General features: G+C 44.4%; 1 protein-coding gene across 1 annotated transcript in view; it reads left to right on the top strand.

Moving 5' to 3' along the window:
• Nucleotides 1-3660: 3660 nt before the first annotated feature.
• The window catches only part of NWD2 (NACHT and WD repeat domain containing 2), a 243796-nt gene continuing 228045 nt past the window's right edge, over nt 3661-19411 (top strand). Inside the window, exon 1 of the mRNA XM_005899272.2 lies at nt 3661-3889. Coding sequence (XP_005899334.1) covers nt 3739-3889 — 151 coding nt within the window. The 5' untranslated portion in view covers nt 3661-3738. The remainder of the gene's footprint in view (nt 3890-19411) is intronic.

Raw genomic sequence — 19411 nt, forward strand, 5'->3', positions numbered from 1 at the left:
GCCAGACCTCAGATCCAGTGGGATGAAATGAGACACCCATTAAAAGTCTTACACAGAGTCTTAGTGTCTAGCTTACAGATGTTTAGCATATCAATATTATTGTAGTTCTTTTTCTCCTGTTCTATAAAATTATTTTGGGGGCATCATCTATATACTGACAGGAGTTGAATTCCTTGACAACAAGGAATCCTTCTAGCATTATGAGTAGAATAAACATAGCAGTTATTTTACCTTTGAGCAGCCCTTTTTTATCAAGGGCTGGCATCACTATTTTATAAAGATAGGAACCTCTTTGTGGTCCTCTGGTCTGCTAATTGGGGTGAGTGAGAGGATAGAGAAGGGAATCCCTCTTCCTGATCACAAGTTTGGCCCTGAGTCCACTTTTATTTTCCAGTTTCTATTTCCAGGTGCTCTTCCACATGCTCCAGCCAGCTTCAGGGATGATATGAGTTTACCTGTGGTCTTATGAGGAAAAAACAGGACCTAAAGACAACAAGGAATCTAGAAGTCTTTGTCATCAGATCAACAGCTGGAAGATCAACAGATCAACAGATAAAAGCTGGAAGTGTCTAGTCTTGTGAGATCTTAACGGCAGACCTTCTTTCCTATTTTGGTCTATAATAACCAGTCTTCCATACCTGTGAACACAGGCCTGACCATCTATTGTTCAGGTTACTAAAGATGTCAGCCAGGACCAGACCTGGGCAAAATTAGAAAACAGAGGTGGTGTACTGCAAAGACTACTGAGATAGGGCCCCAAAGCCTGGATTCCAGCCTGGGCATTAACTAGTACATGACCTTGGACAAGTCATTTCTCCTTTTTGAGACTTGGGTTTCTTTTGTGTATGTAAAATGGGAGTAATAATAACATGTTTGTAAAGTGTTTTAAACAGATAAAGCAATCTCAACACTGTAAGTCAGGACCTGCTTTCCACATTGATGCCCACCCATTCCCTTGCCTTTCCAGTTTCTCGCCTTCCCCACTATCCACTTCCATAGCCTACAGTTAGTTCCACAGGGTGGGAAATATATCTAGTTAATTCATAACAAAGTGTTAGCACCATGCCTTCCCTTATGCCATCTGCATGCTAATGAATGAATCTCTTGTTTTAGGCTACCCGATGTTAGCAAGAGACAGGATGGAAGAAGTAAATGGGTGTGCCTGTCTGTGTGTATGTGGCAGGGAGGTCATGTATCCTCATGTAGAAACCTCCCGAATAACCAAGACAGCAGCCTGCTCTACCTAATGCAAAGCTGGCTGTACTGTGCCGGGAGCTTTCTGAAGCTTGGCCCCATAGATACTGTTAAATTCTCTCTCCTCTGCATCCTCGGTCTGCAGTGACACTGGCAGATGCTAAACTTCGGCCTGTCTAGAACAGTTAATTAGGTTACAGAGGCTGCCAAAACTCTCAAAGTCATCCTATGAAAATGAAATACTCTGAGATCTGAAACAAAGGTCAGAAGACACAAACACTAATTTGATTTTTAAGAGAGAAACCACAAAATGGGGGAGGGGGGCAGTGAGAAAGAAAGGGAGGCAGGTAGGTCCTCGACAGTCTGGCAACTCTGCACCATAAAACAACATGGAGACGTGGCATGAAGTGGTCCTGGCTCCAGCAACAAATACTGTATATTCATAAAGAATGATACTGTAATAGACATACTACATTCATAACCTCTTCCAGAGAGCCCAGTCCAAACCTCCTGGGACATCAGGAGAGCTTTCAGACAGTTCCCCTTCCTGCTGGAGAATGTCCCCACCTGGGAGTAATGAGGCTGGAGAGAGGAAGGAGATAAATTGCTAAATGGAAATCAGTTGAATGAATACGTGGGCATGTTCAAGGTCTCTTTATTGGTTTCATCAAATTATTACAAAGTAAGAACTGCTGTCTGCCCTCAGGTTCTCAGTACTGAAGAGGCAGCCTTAAAAACCTAGAGAAACAATTCTTCAAAATGGTTACCCCGAAAGTGTGTGTTGGTGCTGCGGTGGGGGTAACAAAAGGCAGCGGTGCGTAGGACTTCACTGCCACCAGCAGGGGCCAGAAGTGCATGTCAGGAGCTGCCTACAGCAGAAGCCCCAGGCCAAAGGCTAAAACTGGCAGCTGAGGCTGTCTTCACCCCGTGCCCACCCGCCCCCTCCACAATCTCAAAGATTTGGAAAAGCTGTTCTTCCTCTCTAAAACACAGTTGTTCCTGCCTTAAAGCTCAACATCAGGGGTTTGGAGACCAAACTCCAGTTAAGGTTCCAAAACACCCTCCTCCCTTACCCCACCTCACAATCCCACTTCCTGCGTGCCCTGGGATTTGCAGTATTTTGAAGGTGCAGTGGAGTGTGGCCCAGAGATGGCAATTTTAGGTTCAGTCCCTTTGCATCCCATGTCATCCCTTGCACTGTCCACCTCACGCCCCTACCCCTGGTTTACAGCCCCGCAACCGCTCTGGCCGTGTTAGATCCGCTTCAGGTAAACCCAACTCACGCTCTGCACGGACTTGGAAAAGCTGCCCTATGCCAACTCTGATCTCTCGCACCTTGCGCCAATCTGCGGCCACCTGCACTTTGCGGGACGTTGCGCTGGGAGGCGCTCCCCGGAGTCCGCACTAGCCTGCGGTGCCCAGGCGCGCGCCATGCCGCGCGGGACTCCCGGCATCCAGCCTCCCTTCCGGCGGGTCCCGGAGCCTCGGCTCTGGAGGAATGGCCCGGGAATGCGCCGGGGCGGGGGCAGGAAGGACCCCCCTGGAGCCTTAGAGACCTCGGGAGGACTCCCCGCGGAGATCAGCTCGAGGAAGGGTTCCGTGACCACGCGGCGAGGAGCACGTGAGCAGCGCTGCTTTGCTATAAGAACCCCTGCTCTGCTGCGCGAGGGGAGCGAGCGGAGCGGCAGGACGCGGCCACCTGCGCCAATAAAAAGGGCGACCGTGATACTCCCTCCAGGACACCCCAGACGGTCCCAAGTTTTGGTGCTTAGGACCCTGGAGGTCCGGGCTCCGCGGTGCGTCTAACTTTGAGGCGAAATTCCCAGCACTCAGGCAAAAACGCGCAGACACCAGCACGCGTGCGTTTTTGAAGATGCTCAGAGCTTGTTTGACCTCTAGTAGAGTTAGAGGAGGAGTAGCAGAAACCCTGAGCTAATTTCTCGTCCTCCACTGAGCAGGCAGCTAGGAGCGCCCGGGCTCGCCTTCAGAGAAGCTCGGGAGATCCCTAGCGGCCCGAGACCCCCGGCGCCCCAGCCGCCCTTTAATTAAGTCGCAGGATGTTCCTGCGCCCCGCCGGAGGCAGCTGGCGGTAAACTCCAGACGCCTTTTGTAGATAAAGTTTGGTCCGCTCTACTTGCCGGCTCCATCCCGGCCGCGTTGTCCGCCCCCTCCTCCTGCAACGGGCGCGGGCGGGGAGATGGCCGCGGGCTCGGCGACCGGCGCGGGCGCTTCCCGGCGCAAAGGGGCGCCGCGCGCGTAGCCGCCGCCACGCTGACCTCCAGCTCCCTCCTGCTACTGCGCTAAGCCGGGGCAGCGAGCGAAGGCGAACGCCCAGAGGGGCCGGAGGCGGCGGCGAGAGGAGCCAGAGGGTCCATATGGCCTCTCTCCGCCGGCCGGTGGTGTGCGCCACGGAGCTCTCCCGCGGCCCCTCGGGTTCGGAGCGGCTCTGAGCGGCGCCGCCTGCGGGAATCTACCTAGCCGTTCCGCGGAGCCGCGGGCAGTAACCCGAGAGCAGGAGTCGGCATCTATTCCTCTCTAAGGGCGATGTGGCCGGCCGGCGCGGGCACCAAGCTGCCCTGTCCCCGGGACTCTGCGCTCCGGCGGGCGGCTTTCTCCGGGAACCTCACCGCCCTGCCTTCTCACCTCGTGCCAGCCGGCCGTAGCGTCCGGGTCTTCATCAGCGCCAACCCCGAAGGTATGTCCCTCGCTTGCTCTTGTCCGTCTGCGCGGCGGGAGCCGAGAAAGTGCCAGGGCACAAGCGGGTACACCGGGCGTCCCCCGCGCTCCCTGCCTCTGGACCGCACCGAGGCTGACCTGAGCGCGTGGGAATTTCATTAGAATCACTTTTCTCCTTCCCTTGCTCGTTTCTTCTGCTTGCTGACTTTGCCTGGGGTGTCCATTTCTCGCCCCCTGCATTATTTCTGCCGGTCGGTCTAAGAAATATCGGAGAAATTAACAGACGCTTCTGGAAGCTTCATCCTGCCACCCCACCCCCACCTCGTATTTCTTCCCTTCAGCGGTTTCTTCTCTGAGGTTATAAACGCAAATAAATTTTCTCGGCCCCGCGACAGATTCCTGAATGGGGGCACCCTCCTTAGCCACTTGTTAAGGCCGAGGCGAAGTGGGAGCATAGGATTCTCTGAGCCTCGCCTTCTGCCGGTGTGCTAGTGGTGCCTTTGGTCTTGAGGGTCAGAGGAGACCCTGGCGAACCCAAGATCTGCGGAGATCTTGGGGAAATGTGCTGTGCGGTCCCGAAAACAGGCTGGCGCTCAGCCCGGCGCTGGTTTCAAGGTGGAGCGTTCAGGATGAGCTCATCTCTATGGCTGGCTCTTAGGCTGGATCGTCCCGGTCTAGAACTTGGCCTTCTCAGTCGTGTTCCTGCTAAGGTCTGGGCACCTGGTAGCTGTTAAATGAAAACTTGTTGATTTATTACATTCACGAGCCACAGCGACTGAGCCCTGCGTCGTCAGTTTCTCGCTCCTGCTCATCCTGTGCCTTTCTGTTCTCAGTCCTAAATGTTAACTTTTATTCTCAGTAAGTGAAGAAAAGGTAGGATGCATTTGACTTGGACCAGATAAAACTGTAACTTGCTCTTTTCTAGAAAACTAAATGTTTGACCCTAAGATGAGATTATAGAAGACTTAAATAGACGTTTGTTATCAGAAACTTACTTTTGCTGCACTCTATCAAGCCTTGGGTCTGACAAGTAAAGAGGAAAAAAAAAGTTATTCAGTCATTGGATAGAATCATCATTTGTGAAAGCCCAAGACTCTGGTTGCTTGTGAAAAGCATTCAGAGGACCAATAAAAAATATCTTTCAAAAAAGTTGTTTCAAAAAACACTAGAAGCAATTTCGGGTGAAGTCCGAATTATGAAAAGAGGATTGGGAAAAGAATCATATAGATAACCCACAAGTGATGAGTATTAGAAAAGCTGTGCACTCATCAGAGAGGGTGTGAATGGTCGTTTATCAGTTTACAACTGTGTTTCACGGAACTCAATAATTAAGGTGGCTTTAGGGCAGCTGCAGTACATTGTTTAAAATTCCTGTCATTTGAAATATGTCTTACAGGATTTTTTACTTAAATCTGGAAAGAGAAAACTGGAGCTGTGTAACCTGTTGCAGGATCTAAGAAAATCTGCAACTTAAGTGTTTCCGTGTTGTTTTTAAAGTTTTCGAGAAAATATCATTTTCCTGAGCTAAAAAAAAAAAAAAGCCACTCATGAGACAAGTTGAAATGTGCTGATGTAAAACCAACTAAGTAACATTTTTCTTTAAACAAGTTGTTTTTAAAGTACAATGAAAGTCTGTTAATGTCATCAGTAGTTTGCCTTTCTTTAAATTTGTAAAAATAATTCTAGGATAAACAATGATAGTGAATTTTTATCAAATAAGATTAATATCGAATTAATAGTCACCATTAATGCTATTTTTCTTAAGCCTGTACACATGATTCTGTTAATTTTGAAGTTTCTTGAAATAGAAACTTTAGTGTGTATTAATCTTAGGACAGCAAACAAGAGGGAGGGGTGGATCTTGCCTTCTGGTCACTGAGCTGGGCAACTTGCACATTTATCTTACAAGACCAGAAATGTGAATCTTACCCTGAGAAATTGCAATAGCGGTAGGACTTCAAGTTTTATCCCAAAAGGAGAGCCCAGGGTATATTAAATAGAAAAGATGGAGATGGGTATTTTTTTTTTTTTTTAAGAGCCTGACCATGAGGCTTTGCAATCTCCGTAAATGCTCTGTCCAAGACAGCACTTTACTGCAAGATCTTTATGGATATGACTCAGGAAGCAAATGGTTGTGTTTTGGTGTGATCCAATATTAGATTGTTGGCCAATACTCAAGAGCCTCTCCACTGTCAAATTAAGACAGAGAATATTATCTCATGCTTTCCTTTACCAGCGGAAATCCAATTTATGCTCTAGATAAAAGCTTGTCTGTGAGCTCATAGCAGTTTAAGAATCCAGCAAGGGTCTCCCTTTGATTGCTTTACAAGGCTTGTGTGGCATTTCCCTATCAGTACTTAAAATAATACATGTCTTTAGAACATAGATTGGCTCATTCAGGTTTTGCTCTCAAACACCATCAAAGGATGGTGGACAAGAGGGTGTTCTTCCTATTTTACAGATGAGAAAACAGAGGCACCAGGTTAAACTAGCAGAATGAAATAAGCCAAAGCCTGCAGGGTACTCTTTGGCCCAGCCTAGATTCGTGTCCAATTTCTATAAATATCTACACTCATATGAACAAGAAAATCAGCTGGCTGTAGTCAGTAATTCTGGTCTTCCTCTTGAAGCCTGACAGCCCCAAGAAGCTGAATAGCAGGAAGGGACCATGGTTGCCCTGACCCACTGTACCCCCATGAAAAGGTAGCTTTACAAGCATTCAAGGAAATTTCAAGATTTTTTTAATTCTAATGGACATATTCCTGTTCAGAAGTATATCTACATCTGACTTGTTCTCACCATATGATAGACACTGGGTAAGAACCAGCATGAGGGAGGCTGTAACTGTCCCCAATTCTCCTACGTGGATGGGTTTTGGATCTCATCTAGTCCCACCTCCCACCAATGTAGCTGTCCCATCTGTGGCATCTTTATTAATCCTTAGAATTTTTCTAGTCATTTAGTCACTGTCTCTCTGCCAGAATGGCACTTATACCTCCTTGGAACAGTGATTCTAAAACACATAAAAATTCTCCAGTGTGATTATTCTGGATTGAATTGTCCATGAAGATGTGGAGAAGAGGAGCCTTCACAGCTCTCTCCCTATGATTGAAATTTGAGAGGCCTGTTAAATAATACTCCTCTTCTCTGCTTCAAGTCTTACCCAAGGCTCCTTTTCATACAAGGACATTAATCTCATATTGGGGACCCCACTTTCATGATCTGAGCTAAACCTGATTACCTCCCAAAGGCCTCACTTCCAGTTATCAAATTGGGGGTCAGGGCTTCACCATATGAACTGGGGGGAGGGGTGGGGACAAACATTCAAGTCTTTGCCTCTGATCCCTCAAATTCATGTCCTCTTTGCATGCCAAGTACATTATTCCATCCCAAAGCTGCAAACAGTAGCATTAACTCTAAAGTCCAAAGTCTCATCTAAATGATTTGTGGGTGAGACTCCAGATAGGATTCATCCTGAAACAAAATTCCCCTCCAGCTGTGAAGCTGTTAGATGAGTTATGTGCTTCCAAATACACAACGAGGAGCCAGGTGTAGGATATAGCTTCTCATTCCAGAAGGGAGAAACTAGAGCAGTAGGAAAGAAGGGACGAAGGGTTCCATGCAAGTCCAAAGGAACCTATTATACAGAGTGAAGTAAGCCAGAAAGAAAAACACCAATACAGTATACTAACGCATATATATGGAATTTAGAAAGATGGTAACAATAACCCTGTGTATGAGACAGCAAAAGAGACACTGATGTATAGATCAGTCTTATGGACTCTGTGGGAGAGGGAGAGGGTGGGGAGATTTGGGAGAATAGCATTGAAACATGTATAATATCATGTATGAAACAAGTCGCCAGTCCAGGTTCGATGCACGGTACTGGATGCTTGGGGCTGGTGCACTGGGACGACCCAGAGGGATGGTATGGGGAGGGAGGACGGTGGAGGGTTCAGGATGGGGAACACAGGTATACCTGTGGCGGATTCATTTCAGTATTTGGCAAAACTAATACAATATTGTAAAGTTTAAAAATAAAATTAAAAAAAAAAAGCTTAGGGTCAGAGAAAACCATAAAAATGAGGAACTAAAATGTCAAAAAAAAAAAAAAAAAAAAACCCAGCAAGGCAAATACCATTAGGTCTTGTGGCTCTAGAATATTCCTTTTTGGATTGATGCTTTGCCTTCTGGACCCACTAGAGTGTTTGTCTCTCCTCTTATGTCTGCAAGGAAGGAGTCACCCACCAAAGTCCCAGGAGGCCCTGCCCCCAAGGCTTTAGGCAGAGGCCACCTCTCCTATTGAACTCCAGGTGATGCCATCCCTCAGCTTTGAAACCAAGGAAGCAGCCCTGATGCTCTCTGAATCTTTGGGGTCATTCTTCCTCTGTCTCAAAGAATAACCCATGTTCACAGGCAGAAGCCCTGTGGTCCAGTCCTGTAGGTCTGACAGCTTTCCTTTCTGTCATCCTGTCTCCACCAGTTCACACTGGCCATGCTTCTGCCAGGGGAGGGGCCCATGGTTCACACCCATCCTCATTTCTTTACCAAATGGTTGTGTGACCACACCCTTACTGTGCTTTTCAGAGCATACCTCCACATATTTTTGCAATATGGATAGGCTGAGAGCTTTCAAGATCATCAAGTTCTGATTCCCTTTTACTTAACAAAATTAGTTCTTTAGTTCATCTCTTTCTCATTTTACTATAAACAAACCAAGGTACTCCTGCAAAACTTTCTTAAAAATCTCCTTAGCTAACTATATGTTTCATTGGTTCTACTTTCATTGGTTCTACTTTGTCTTCCACAAAACACTAGAATATTGTTCAGCCAAGTTCTTTGCTATAACAATAACTTTTCCTCCATTGCCCAAAACTTGTTCCTCATTTCTGTATCCTCCCAAGAAGGCCTTTGAAGGCCTTTGTCATCCATAGTCTGGTGATGATTATTTATGTGTTCTCTGAATAGCTGTCACTCCAACTCTCCTTTTTCTGAGCCTCACCAGAGTCCCCTTTATCAGTCCCTCATGGCATTCTTGGCTTTTTCTAGTGCACACCTCAAAACTCTTCCAGCTTCTACCCTGTTCCAGAGTTGCTTCTCCATTCTTAGATATTTGTTACAGCAGCACACCACTTGTTGGTGCCAGAGGTCTCTTAATTTCCTAGGGTTGCCGTAACAAATTACCGCAGATTGGACTTTAAATAACACAAATCTACAGTCTTATGATTCTAAAGTCTGGAGCCTGAAATCAAGCTGTTGGCAGGGCTGTGCTCCCACGGGAAGGCTCTGGGGAAGAACCTTTCTCTGCCTCTTTCTACTTTCATGCCAATCCTTGGTGTCCCCTGGCTTGTGGCTTTCTCTCTCCAGTGTGTGCCTTGTCCTCATATTGGTAGAAAGAGAACTTTTATGTCTCTTTTTCTAAGGCTAAGAATCCCGTCTTATGACCTCATCTAATTATCTCACAAAGGCTTCGCCCCAAAATATCATCATATTGGGGGTTAGGACTTCAACATGTGAATTTTGGGAGACACAGCCCTTAGTCAATAATACGTAAAATGTAAAGCTGAAGAAAAACCAAAAACTTGCCTTTGTTACTAATAAAAGCTGAAGCAGGCCAATGCTCCTTATCTGTGATCCTTTGAGCCAGATGTGATTTTACAATTCCACATTTTTTAGATTTAGGGCAAAAATGGTACATATATTGTTACTAATATCCTATAACCAGATACGAATGTGTTTATAAGAAAACATGACTAAGTGCTATACCGTAGAACTTTCTGCAATGCTGAGGGTCTTATCTGTATTATCCTATGTGAGAGCACTAGTTACATATGGCTATTGAGCTTTTGAAACTTGGCTAGTATGATTAAGAGTCTGAATTTTTAATGTCATTTCATAGTAACTGACTTAAATTTGAATAGACTCGTGTGGCTATTGGCTACTATATTGGACACAAAGCTCTAAGAGGGGTAATAAGAACTATAAGTGGCTTCATCTTCATAAGGTTGGGTTTTGCCACCAGGAGTCAGGTCACTTCAGGTTTTGCTGCCAAATGAATTAAGGAAAATTTTGTTTTTGATTCTTGGGGGATTTTGTCATTTCAAATAAGGGCTGTGGATCTTTATTGGGAAATATAGCTTTTAACTTTAGGCAAGTGGGTTTCCCAGTACTGAGCCTCTGAACTGTACAGACTAAGTAAGTCACTACAGCAATGGACAGACCAGACTCTCCCCTCCCCCACCATGGACAGAGCTGACCCCTTAAAATGTATGATATGGAGGAGCTGAGAATGACAGGTTTGCTTACAAGAGAGAAAGAAGGGGCTGGGTTATTTGTGCCCAAATTTTCCTTCCAAATGCAGCCATCAGATAAAGACACTTCTCCCCGAGGGATAAATGCCAGCCCTATTCAGGGCTACTAGTGGATCCCTCTGTGTGTCAAGAGACATCTGCAGTGGAGACAGAGCTATCTCTAGCACCTTTTTTTGTTCATCCCCCCACTCCCACACAAACACTGATCATCTTTGAAGGTTGTACACAATGTTAATGATAAGAACCTGAGCCCATCCCCACTTAGGTTTTTTACTTGACTTGTCTTTGCATCTTTCCTGACTCTCTTCTCCATTTCTTTTTAAAAAATAATTTTATTTATTTATTTTTGGCTGTGCTGGGTCTTCACTGCTGCACGGGATTTTCTCTAGCTGGGGTGAGTAGGGACTCCTCTCTAGTTGTGATGTGCGGGCCTCTCATGGCGGTGGCATCTCTTGTTGCAGAGCATGGGCTCTAGGATGTTTGGGCTTCAGCACTTGCAACACCTGGGCTCATTAATTGTGCATTTCAGTAGTTTGGTGCATGGGCTTAGTTCTTCCAGAGCATGTGGAATCTTCCAGGACCAGGGATCGAACTCGTGTCTCTGTATCGGTAGGTGGATTCTTCGCCACAGAGCCCTCTTCCCCATTCCTTTGGAATCTTATATAGGAAACCTTATTCTCCAGTTGGCAGAAGTCAAAATAACAAGAGATCTATTCCCTACAGCTGCTGCAGCCAGTGGCCATTGACCTTAACTTGTGTTCTCAGACAAGAGGCAGAAAGATATGCATCAAGAAAACCACAAGAAATTTGTGAATATTCTTCACCATGGTTCTTCTTTCTTTTCCTACAATGCTAATTTCCAAGCTCCATAATTTTTTCATTGTTTTATGAGTTATTGAAAAAAATACAGTTAGGCACAATAAGAAGTGTGTTATATATACACACATACACGCTTTTGATAGGCTGAAACATCTTTCAAAAATAAGAGTCTTAAATGAGAATATTGCAAACTGCTATTTTACAATAAATGCACACAAGATGTTTATAATAAATGAGTTCTAAAATTTTAATAGTTGAATCTTCTGGTCCTTCAGCAAACATTTTTCAGGCAGGAGAGACTACAGATGGCTTAGTGGTAAAGAATCCACCTGCCATGTAGGAGATGGGGGTTCAGTCCCTGGGCTGGGAGGATACTTTAGAGGTGGAAGTGGCAACCTACTCCAGTATTCTTGCCTCGGAATTCCCATGGACAGAGGAGCCTGGTGGGCTATAGTCCATGGGGTCACAAAAGTTGGATATGACTTAGGACTAAACAACAATAACAGACTTGAGAGCCAGACTAGCTGGGATTTACCCTTCCTCAATGCACCATTTAATGAAGTGATTTCTTAAGCAAGTTGTTTAACGTCTTTGTTCTCAGTTTCATAATCTCTGAAAGAGAACTCTGCCTAAGAGGGTTATTGAGTAGTTGAAATAAGCTAATAGATGTAACTCACTTAGAACAGTGCTGGACACTTGTTAAGCATTATTTGCTGTTATTCTCTTTAAGTTTCCACTGTGATCCAGATACCGTGTGGGTATGGAGGTGCCGAGAGGAACAAGGAATTAAGGAATGCCATCTGCCGAGGCATCAGTCAGAACTCAGCAGTAAAAATGAAGAGCATTCCAGATATGTTCAGGAACTAGATGTTTCCCCCAAAGCATTGTAAGGGTCAGAGAAGTGAAAGTCAGGGGCACTATTGGGCATTTAGGTCACATTGCCAAAGCTGTCACGCAGAGGACAGGAGAATGTAGAAGCCACTGCCAGTCTGCACCGCTGGAGACTGGGAAGCTGGCTGGTTTCTCCAAGTACCCTTATCTGCTGAACCTGCATGTCAGCCACCACAGCTGGTGACAAAAGAACCTCTTGGCTTCCCTAGCCCTCCAGATCTCACACAGATGTGTCCCCCTGGCCGAGCGGGATTACCTGTGGACCCTGGCAGCAGGTGTGACCAGGAACCTCTAGGCTTCCAGCCGCTGTGCCCCAAGGGAGAGGGTGAAAGGCGTGGTAATGGATCCTCAACCCCAAGAAACAGTATCTGGCAAGAAGCAGTTACATGCACTCGTTTGCTTCCACAGCCAGTAGGTGTTCACAGAGCACCCACTCCCTATGGGTGCTGTTCTGGTGCTAAGAATACAACAGTAACAAAACAGGCCAGGTCTCTGCTCTCACAGAATTTACGTGAATGATAAAAATATATGTGATGAGCACAGAGCTAAAATATGAGCAGAGAAGTGAAAAGACACTGAGGAGTAAGCCAGCTTGGGGCTCAAGAGTGAGGGTTTGGGAGGGCTCCCCAGAGGAAGGAGTAGAGCCAGGATGTAGAAACTTCTACAGGATAATTGAACCTGAGGCAAAGAGGTGGGAGATCTCTACAGGAAATAAAGAGGGATAATCTTGATTATTCCACAAAGAGCTTTTCTCCTTTTGAATAAGAGTGGAGCTGATGTATTGAGGTGATGGTATTTTTTGTCCTTTGAAAGTGGCTCATTTAGAATGACACTTAATGGAAAGTGTGACTTGGGCCATATAGGTACTCTGTATACAAATAGACCGTGATTTTATGATTTAATAGGACTTCTTGGTGGCTCAGACAGTGAAGATTCTGCCTTCAATGCAGGAGACCCAGGTTCCATCCCTGGGTCGGGAAGATTCTCTGCAGAAGGGAATGGCAATCCACTCCAATATTGGGCCGTATAGGTACTCTGTATACAAATAGATTATGACTTTATGGTTTAACAAATCATCTGTGCATGCTGCGTGCATATTCAGCCACTTCAGTCTTATCTGACTTTTTGTGGCCCTGTGGACTGTAGCCTGCCAGGCTCCTCTGTCTGTGGGATTATCCAGGTAAGAATACTGGAGTGGGTTGCCATACCCTCCTCCAGGAGATCTTCCTGAATCAGGGATCAAACCGGAGTCTCTTGCATTGCAGGTGGATTCTTTACCCCTGAGCCACCTGGGAAGCCCAATAAATCATCTACTGATTTTTAAAAACTCTTGTAACACCATAGCAGTGATGTTAATTGCCATTTTAAAGATTTTCTGCAAGTTCGTATTTTGTTTCAGTTGTCTATTGCTGTGTATCAACCAGAGGCTTCCCAAATGGCACTAGTGGTACAGAACCTGCCTACCAGTGCAGAAGACGTAAGAGACGTAGGTTCGATCCCTAGGTCCAGAAGATCCCATGGAGGATGACACAGCAACCCACTCCAGTATTCTTGTCTGGAGAGTCCCATGGACAGAGGAGCCTGACAGGTTACGGTCCATAGGATCACAAAGTCAGACACAACTGAAGTGACTTAGCATACATGCCTGTGTACCAACTCGCCCCAAAATTCAGTGACTTAAACCAGCGATTTACCATTTCTCCCTCCTGCATCTGGCTCCTCTGTGCTCCTCCATGAGGGCTTGCTCACTCCAGCTTTTTCTCATCATTTGGATTCATTGTAGGGATTGCTTTCCCAGAGAAAGGAAGTGGAAGCTACCAGGCCTCTTCAGGCCTGGGCTTGGAAGTCCCAGAACATCTCTGTACCTGCATCCCATCTGTGTGAGTCATTAAGGTAAGACCAGAGTCAAAGGGATCTTAAAAAAGTCTTAGGAAGTAGACTCCATCTCATGATGTCAGGAGAGACATGTGCATGTAGGCAGGAGAGGTTTTCATGATGGCCAACTATAAAAGCTGCGGAAACCCCCAGTTATGTCTTTGACATAACTGTATTAAATGACATAATACATGAAAATGTAGTAAATTCATAACCTGAAACATAGCAAATGCTCAACAAGCATTGCTAATAATGATAATTGTTGTGACGATGATGATTTGTTAAGGCTGGACAGTGAGTCTGTAAATTCCACCCTTCTAAAACCTTGCAGATTCTGAAATGAGGGGAAAAAAGACCAAAGGCTATGCAGATAGGAGATAAATTATCACCACTGCTGGTGATAAAGATAATGCAGAGCATTTTTGTACCTCCTAACACTAAATACAAGAATTGGACAATCTTCCATTCCAAAACTGGTGTGGGGGGCAAGGCGGGGGGTGGGGGGGGTCTGCTTCATAGAACCTGAAGCCTGGCGCATACCCACGCTCTCCGAGGACAAACAGGTCCATTCCCCAATGAGAGGGGTGAGCAGGTGGGTTAAGCTTGCCTGCTTTATTCTTCCTACATTTTCCAGTCAAATAAGTCACCTTCTAACTTCCCACCTGAGCTCTGGGGAGGGTAAATGAGACAGAAAAGAGAGGCCAGGAGCCTTCCACTCCAGAAGAAACTTCCAGTTAGGAGAAGAAAGGCTTCTTGCCTAACACAGATATTCACTTATTTCCACTTCAGCATTCATACATGATGAAAGCCTTCAGTTACCCAGAACCATTTAAATTGGATATCTAGTTTGGCATAGCCCAAATTATATCACTGTGAAATATCTTAATAGAAGAGAAGACAGTGAACAATAGGGTGTTACATATCTTAAATGTAAAAGAAGCAAATACATGCAAATATGCATATCAGAATACTTTCATAGGGTAAGTGCTTAGCAAGGCTTTGGAAAAAGTCACTTTATCTGTCTAGAAATAGTTTGTTTTAAATCACTAAGTTTTGGGATACATTGATATGCCACAATACACAACTAAAAAGAAAAAGTGCAAACTCACAAACACCTTTGAAAATGGTTAATGTTGAAATTCCTACAGAGTAGCAGGAATTCAGCTACAAAGTAATTGGGTATGACAAAGTATGCTGGCCAGTCTTTTCAACTCAGATTCTTGTAAGTCTTTTTGTTAATGGTCATATGATTTAAATAAAAGTAAGTCTTGTGGTAGATGGCTCACAAAGATCCTAGGTGTTGAGTTACGTACAATCTAAAAGTGAGGTGATATTGATTTAAAGATAGCTATCACTTCAGGGATTTAGCTTATATCATAATTTTGCTGCAATTAAACAGAATTCATTCTACAAATTAAAGTATGTTGGCTATTATATAGTTAGGAAAACAATTTGTATAATACTGGAATCAAGATTGCCAGGAGAAATATCAATAACCTCAGATATGCAGATGACACCACCCTTATGGCAGAAAGTGAAGAACTAAAGAGCCTCTTGATGAAACTCAAAGAAGAGAGTTGAAAAAGTCGGCTTAAAGCTCAACATTCAGAAAATTAGGATCATGGCATCTGGTCCCTTCACTTCATGGCAAATAGATGGGGAAACAGTGGCTGACTTTGTTTTTTGGGGCTCCAAAATCACTGCAGATGGTCACTGCAGCCATGAAATTAAAAGACGCTTACTCCTTGGAAAGAAAGTTATCACCAACCTAGGCAGCATATTCAAAAGCAGAGACATTACTTTGTCAACAAAGGTACGTCTAGTCAAGGCTATGGTTTTTCTAGTGGTCATGTATGGATGTGAGAGTTGGAGTATAAAGAGAGCTGAGCACTGAAGAATTGATGCTTTTGAACTGTGGTGTTGGAGAAGACTCTTGAGAGTCCCTTGGACTGCAAGGAGATCCAACCAGTGCATCCTAAAGGAAATGGAAGGACTGATGTTGAAGTTGAATCTCCAATATTTTGGCCACCTGATGCGAAGAACTGACTCATTGGAAAAGACCCTGATGCTGGGAAAGATTGAAGGTGACAACAGAGGTTGAGATGGTTGGATGGCATCACTGACTCAATGGACGTGAGTAAACTTTGGGAGTTGGTGTGCTGCAGTCCATGGGGTCACAAAGAGTCGGACACAACTGAGCTACTGAACTGAATACTGAGTTAATGAAAGGATTAAAAAAATTGCAGCTGTGGATCCAATTCAAAGGGAATAATACCCACTTCCAAGGAAATACTTCCTTGAAATCTCATTTTCATTCCAGAGTATTTTAAAGCTTTGACATGGGTACACTTAAAACAGAGAGCAAAGCCCAGATGTCAGGTGTCTTATTCCAAGAGTGATTACAGAATCTAACTCAGAAATGAAATCACAAAATTGAAAGGGTGTCCTTCATAATGCTTAATCTGATCCATTATGTATCGTGTCATTCAGAGGGTTTCTTGTCACTGAGTATATTTCCTTCAGATTTTATTCTGAGCATCAGCTGAAATATTTATTGGCTAGGCATTGCATAGACCAGACTCCGAACTGGTTGGTGTGCAGAGTTACAAAGGAAGTAAGAGGTCCATACTGCTCCCTTTATTCTTTAGGCTCATCCATCTAGGAGGCAGGACCACCACAACTGTCAGGAATAGGAGCACTGTGAGGGGGATGTTTGCGTGCAAAGGTCAGTTGGAATAATTGGAATCAAACTGTCATATCTGATATCCCAGTCAAGCATGAGCTGGTCAAATTTAGTTAAAAGGGAAAAGCCAGGATGTATCTAATCTAAGAAAGAGACCTCTGAACTGGAGTGGAGGGCCCAGCGGGGAAACTGGTCCATTTGCACATGATGAGAACGCTGAAAAGATGTTCAGAAGCCCAAATAATCTATGTAGAGTATCAATTATGATAACAATAAAAAGGAACATGTAGGAGAAATGTAGACAGATCCAGAGGCTCCCACCTCTGAGAAGCTACCATCTGTAAGTATGTATCTGCAAACTCAAGGGGGATGAGAGCCTTTGTAAAATACGAATTTCATAATTTAATGAAATTACTCTGAATTAGGAATCTTATAAAGGGTGAGGCTGCGAGGTTCTTGTCACATGGGTCTCCCAGTTTTTTGGCATACCTCCCCTTCACAGGTGGGAAATGGACTTCTCTCTGAGTCTAGACGCTGTTTTTGACCAACAGGGTGCAGAAGAAATGGCACAGTGCCAGTTTCTGAGTCCAGGCTCTTAGAAACTGGCCCCTTTATTTTCTGTCTCTTGAAGCACCAGTTCTTTAGACCCCAGTCACCCTTGGAGGCTTCCCAAGTTGTTCAGTGGTAAAGAATCTGCCTGCCAATACAGAAGACGCAGGAGACACAGGTTTCATTCCTGGATTGGGAGGATCCCTTGGAGAAGGAAATGGCAACCCACTCCAGTATTCTTACTTGGAAAATCCCATAGATAGAAGAGTCTTTCAGACAACAATCCATGGCGTCACAAAGAATTGGACAAGACTGAGCACACACAGACCTCCTTGGCTGCTGCTGCTGCTGCTAAGTCGCTTCAGTCGTGTCCGACTCTGTGCGACCTCCTTGGAGAGATCCCTTAAGACAAGTGAGTGGTAGCACCATCTTGTGGGCAAGGAGGAGGAGCTGTCTTGGAAGCAGGTCTCTACCCCCACTTCTTCCCAAACCTACAGAGTCTGCCCAGCTGATGGATGCTGTATGGAGCAGAGACCTTCTCCCAACTAAAACCTGCCCAAATTGCGGATTCAAGAGAAAAATGATTATTTTAAGCCAGCGATTTTTATTTGTTATACAGTAATCAATAAGTAAAAGTGGTAAAATGAACAAACCCAGTGTAGTGTGGACCAGCTAAGGTGAGTTTGTGGGGTAGATCTGGATTTGTATCTTGAGATTTGTTAAAATGTTGGGTAAGTCATCTAATTTCCTCAAGTTTCATTGCCCCTCCAGCTTCTGAGAGTTGAGCGTAATAAAAACCTCCTTCCAAGGTGAGCTTGAGAAATAAATGAAATACTATACATAAGCGCCTAAAACAATACCTGAAAAGTAGCGGGGACTTAAACATCCTGAATCAGAATTTGCGAAAAGCCCTAGGCAATACAGAAAAGAGGTTTTAGTTTATAAGGAAATGAGAATTACTTGAATAGCTGCTTCTTTGTAAATTGTGGTATGAAATGGGTCCTTATTCTCAAATTATGCCACCTATATAATCATATATGCTTTAACTAGAGGAAACTATATTAAAGCAGTGTATTTTTAAAATGTTGATATAACACATAAATATGAATTCAGCCCAGTTTATGAGGTATTAGGTTAATAAGTTGCACCTTTAAATAATAGAGCAGCCACACCTTATAACTTATTTTTTAAAAATCATCTGCCCCCCCAAAAAAAATCCCTTGAAACTATAGTTAGAAAGCAGATTTCAATAAAATGACATTCAGAATAAAAAGTTAGCATTTTCTCCTTGTAATGTCAGATGTGCTAAAATCTTCTACTAAAAATTGTCACTTCTTTCACACATAAAGGATCCCTTTAATGTTGCTTTAAATCTCCATGAGGGTTCAGAGATCACTTTTTAACTCCTGTTAATCTTTTAGATCTAGATGCACAGTTTGCTTGCCATGCATGTTCCAAAGAGCATGAAGTGCCCACATTTATGAGGGAAGGACCACTCTTGATAAAACTGAGCAGCCGTCTTTATCTAAGGAAAGATTTCAATACAGATCTCATGTATGATTGAAACCTGTCTCATTCCAAGTGGCTACTCTGATAGAATGACCCAGCTTTGCATAAGCTGGTCATTCTTGTGTGCGTGTGATGGTTATTGTAACCCCGCACAATATTGATGTTCCTGTCCATGTTTGGGATAGAGGAAGGTAGAGAGGAGGCATGACGAGAAGGGGGAGATGGAGCTCTTGAGTGAATCAACACATGATTCCAGCCAGAGTTAGATGGATGATAACTTGAATCTGGAAAGGCTTGATTCATTTGTTCATTGATTCTGCTCTATAAATCTGAGAGTAGAATGGAACAGGAAGAGAAGGCCCTGGCATCTAAGAATTTTGAAACAGAAACAGGTTTTGTTTTTTAACTTTGTGTTTGGTGTTCCTTGGAAAGGGCTGGATACTTGGGCAGTCTGGTCCCTCTGGGGCAGGAGAGCCAGGATACTGAGCATCATCAGGACGGGTGGAGGGGGGCAGTTGGGCAGGAGCCTTCCTTACTCCATGTCCCTCACATGATTATCTAAAGAAAAGGAACTGAGAGCATTGGCTAAATGCTTTCCTCCTTTTACTGAGATTTCTAAAAAATATTTGAAGCTCATTCTTTGGATCCGGTACTTATTTTATAATCTTTTCTTTTTGTTGTTCATTACCCTTTTTCTTTTGGAAACTTACAGTCTGTTTCACTGTGTCAAAAAGAAAAACAAGAAGGTTTTCACTTTTGCTGATATTATGAATAGTGTTAAAGCAGACTCACGCTCTGCAGGCAGTTTCTATTGTTGTATAAGCGGGAAAGGGGTCCCTTTTTATACTCAGCTGATCCCAAAATGCGAATGTAAATTGCCTGCCTGTAGTACCTGCAGATGGGG

Source organism: Bos mutus, chromosome 6 (assembly GCF_027580195.1).
Source record: "Bos mutus isolate GX-2022 chromosome 6, NWIPB_WYAK_1.1, whole genome shotgun sequence".
Taxonomy (NCBI): Eukaryota; Metazoa; Chordata; class Mammalia; order Artiodactyla; family Bovidae; genus Bos; species Bos mutus.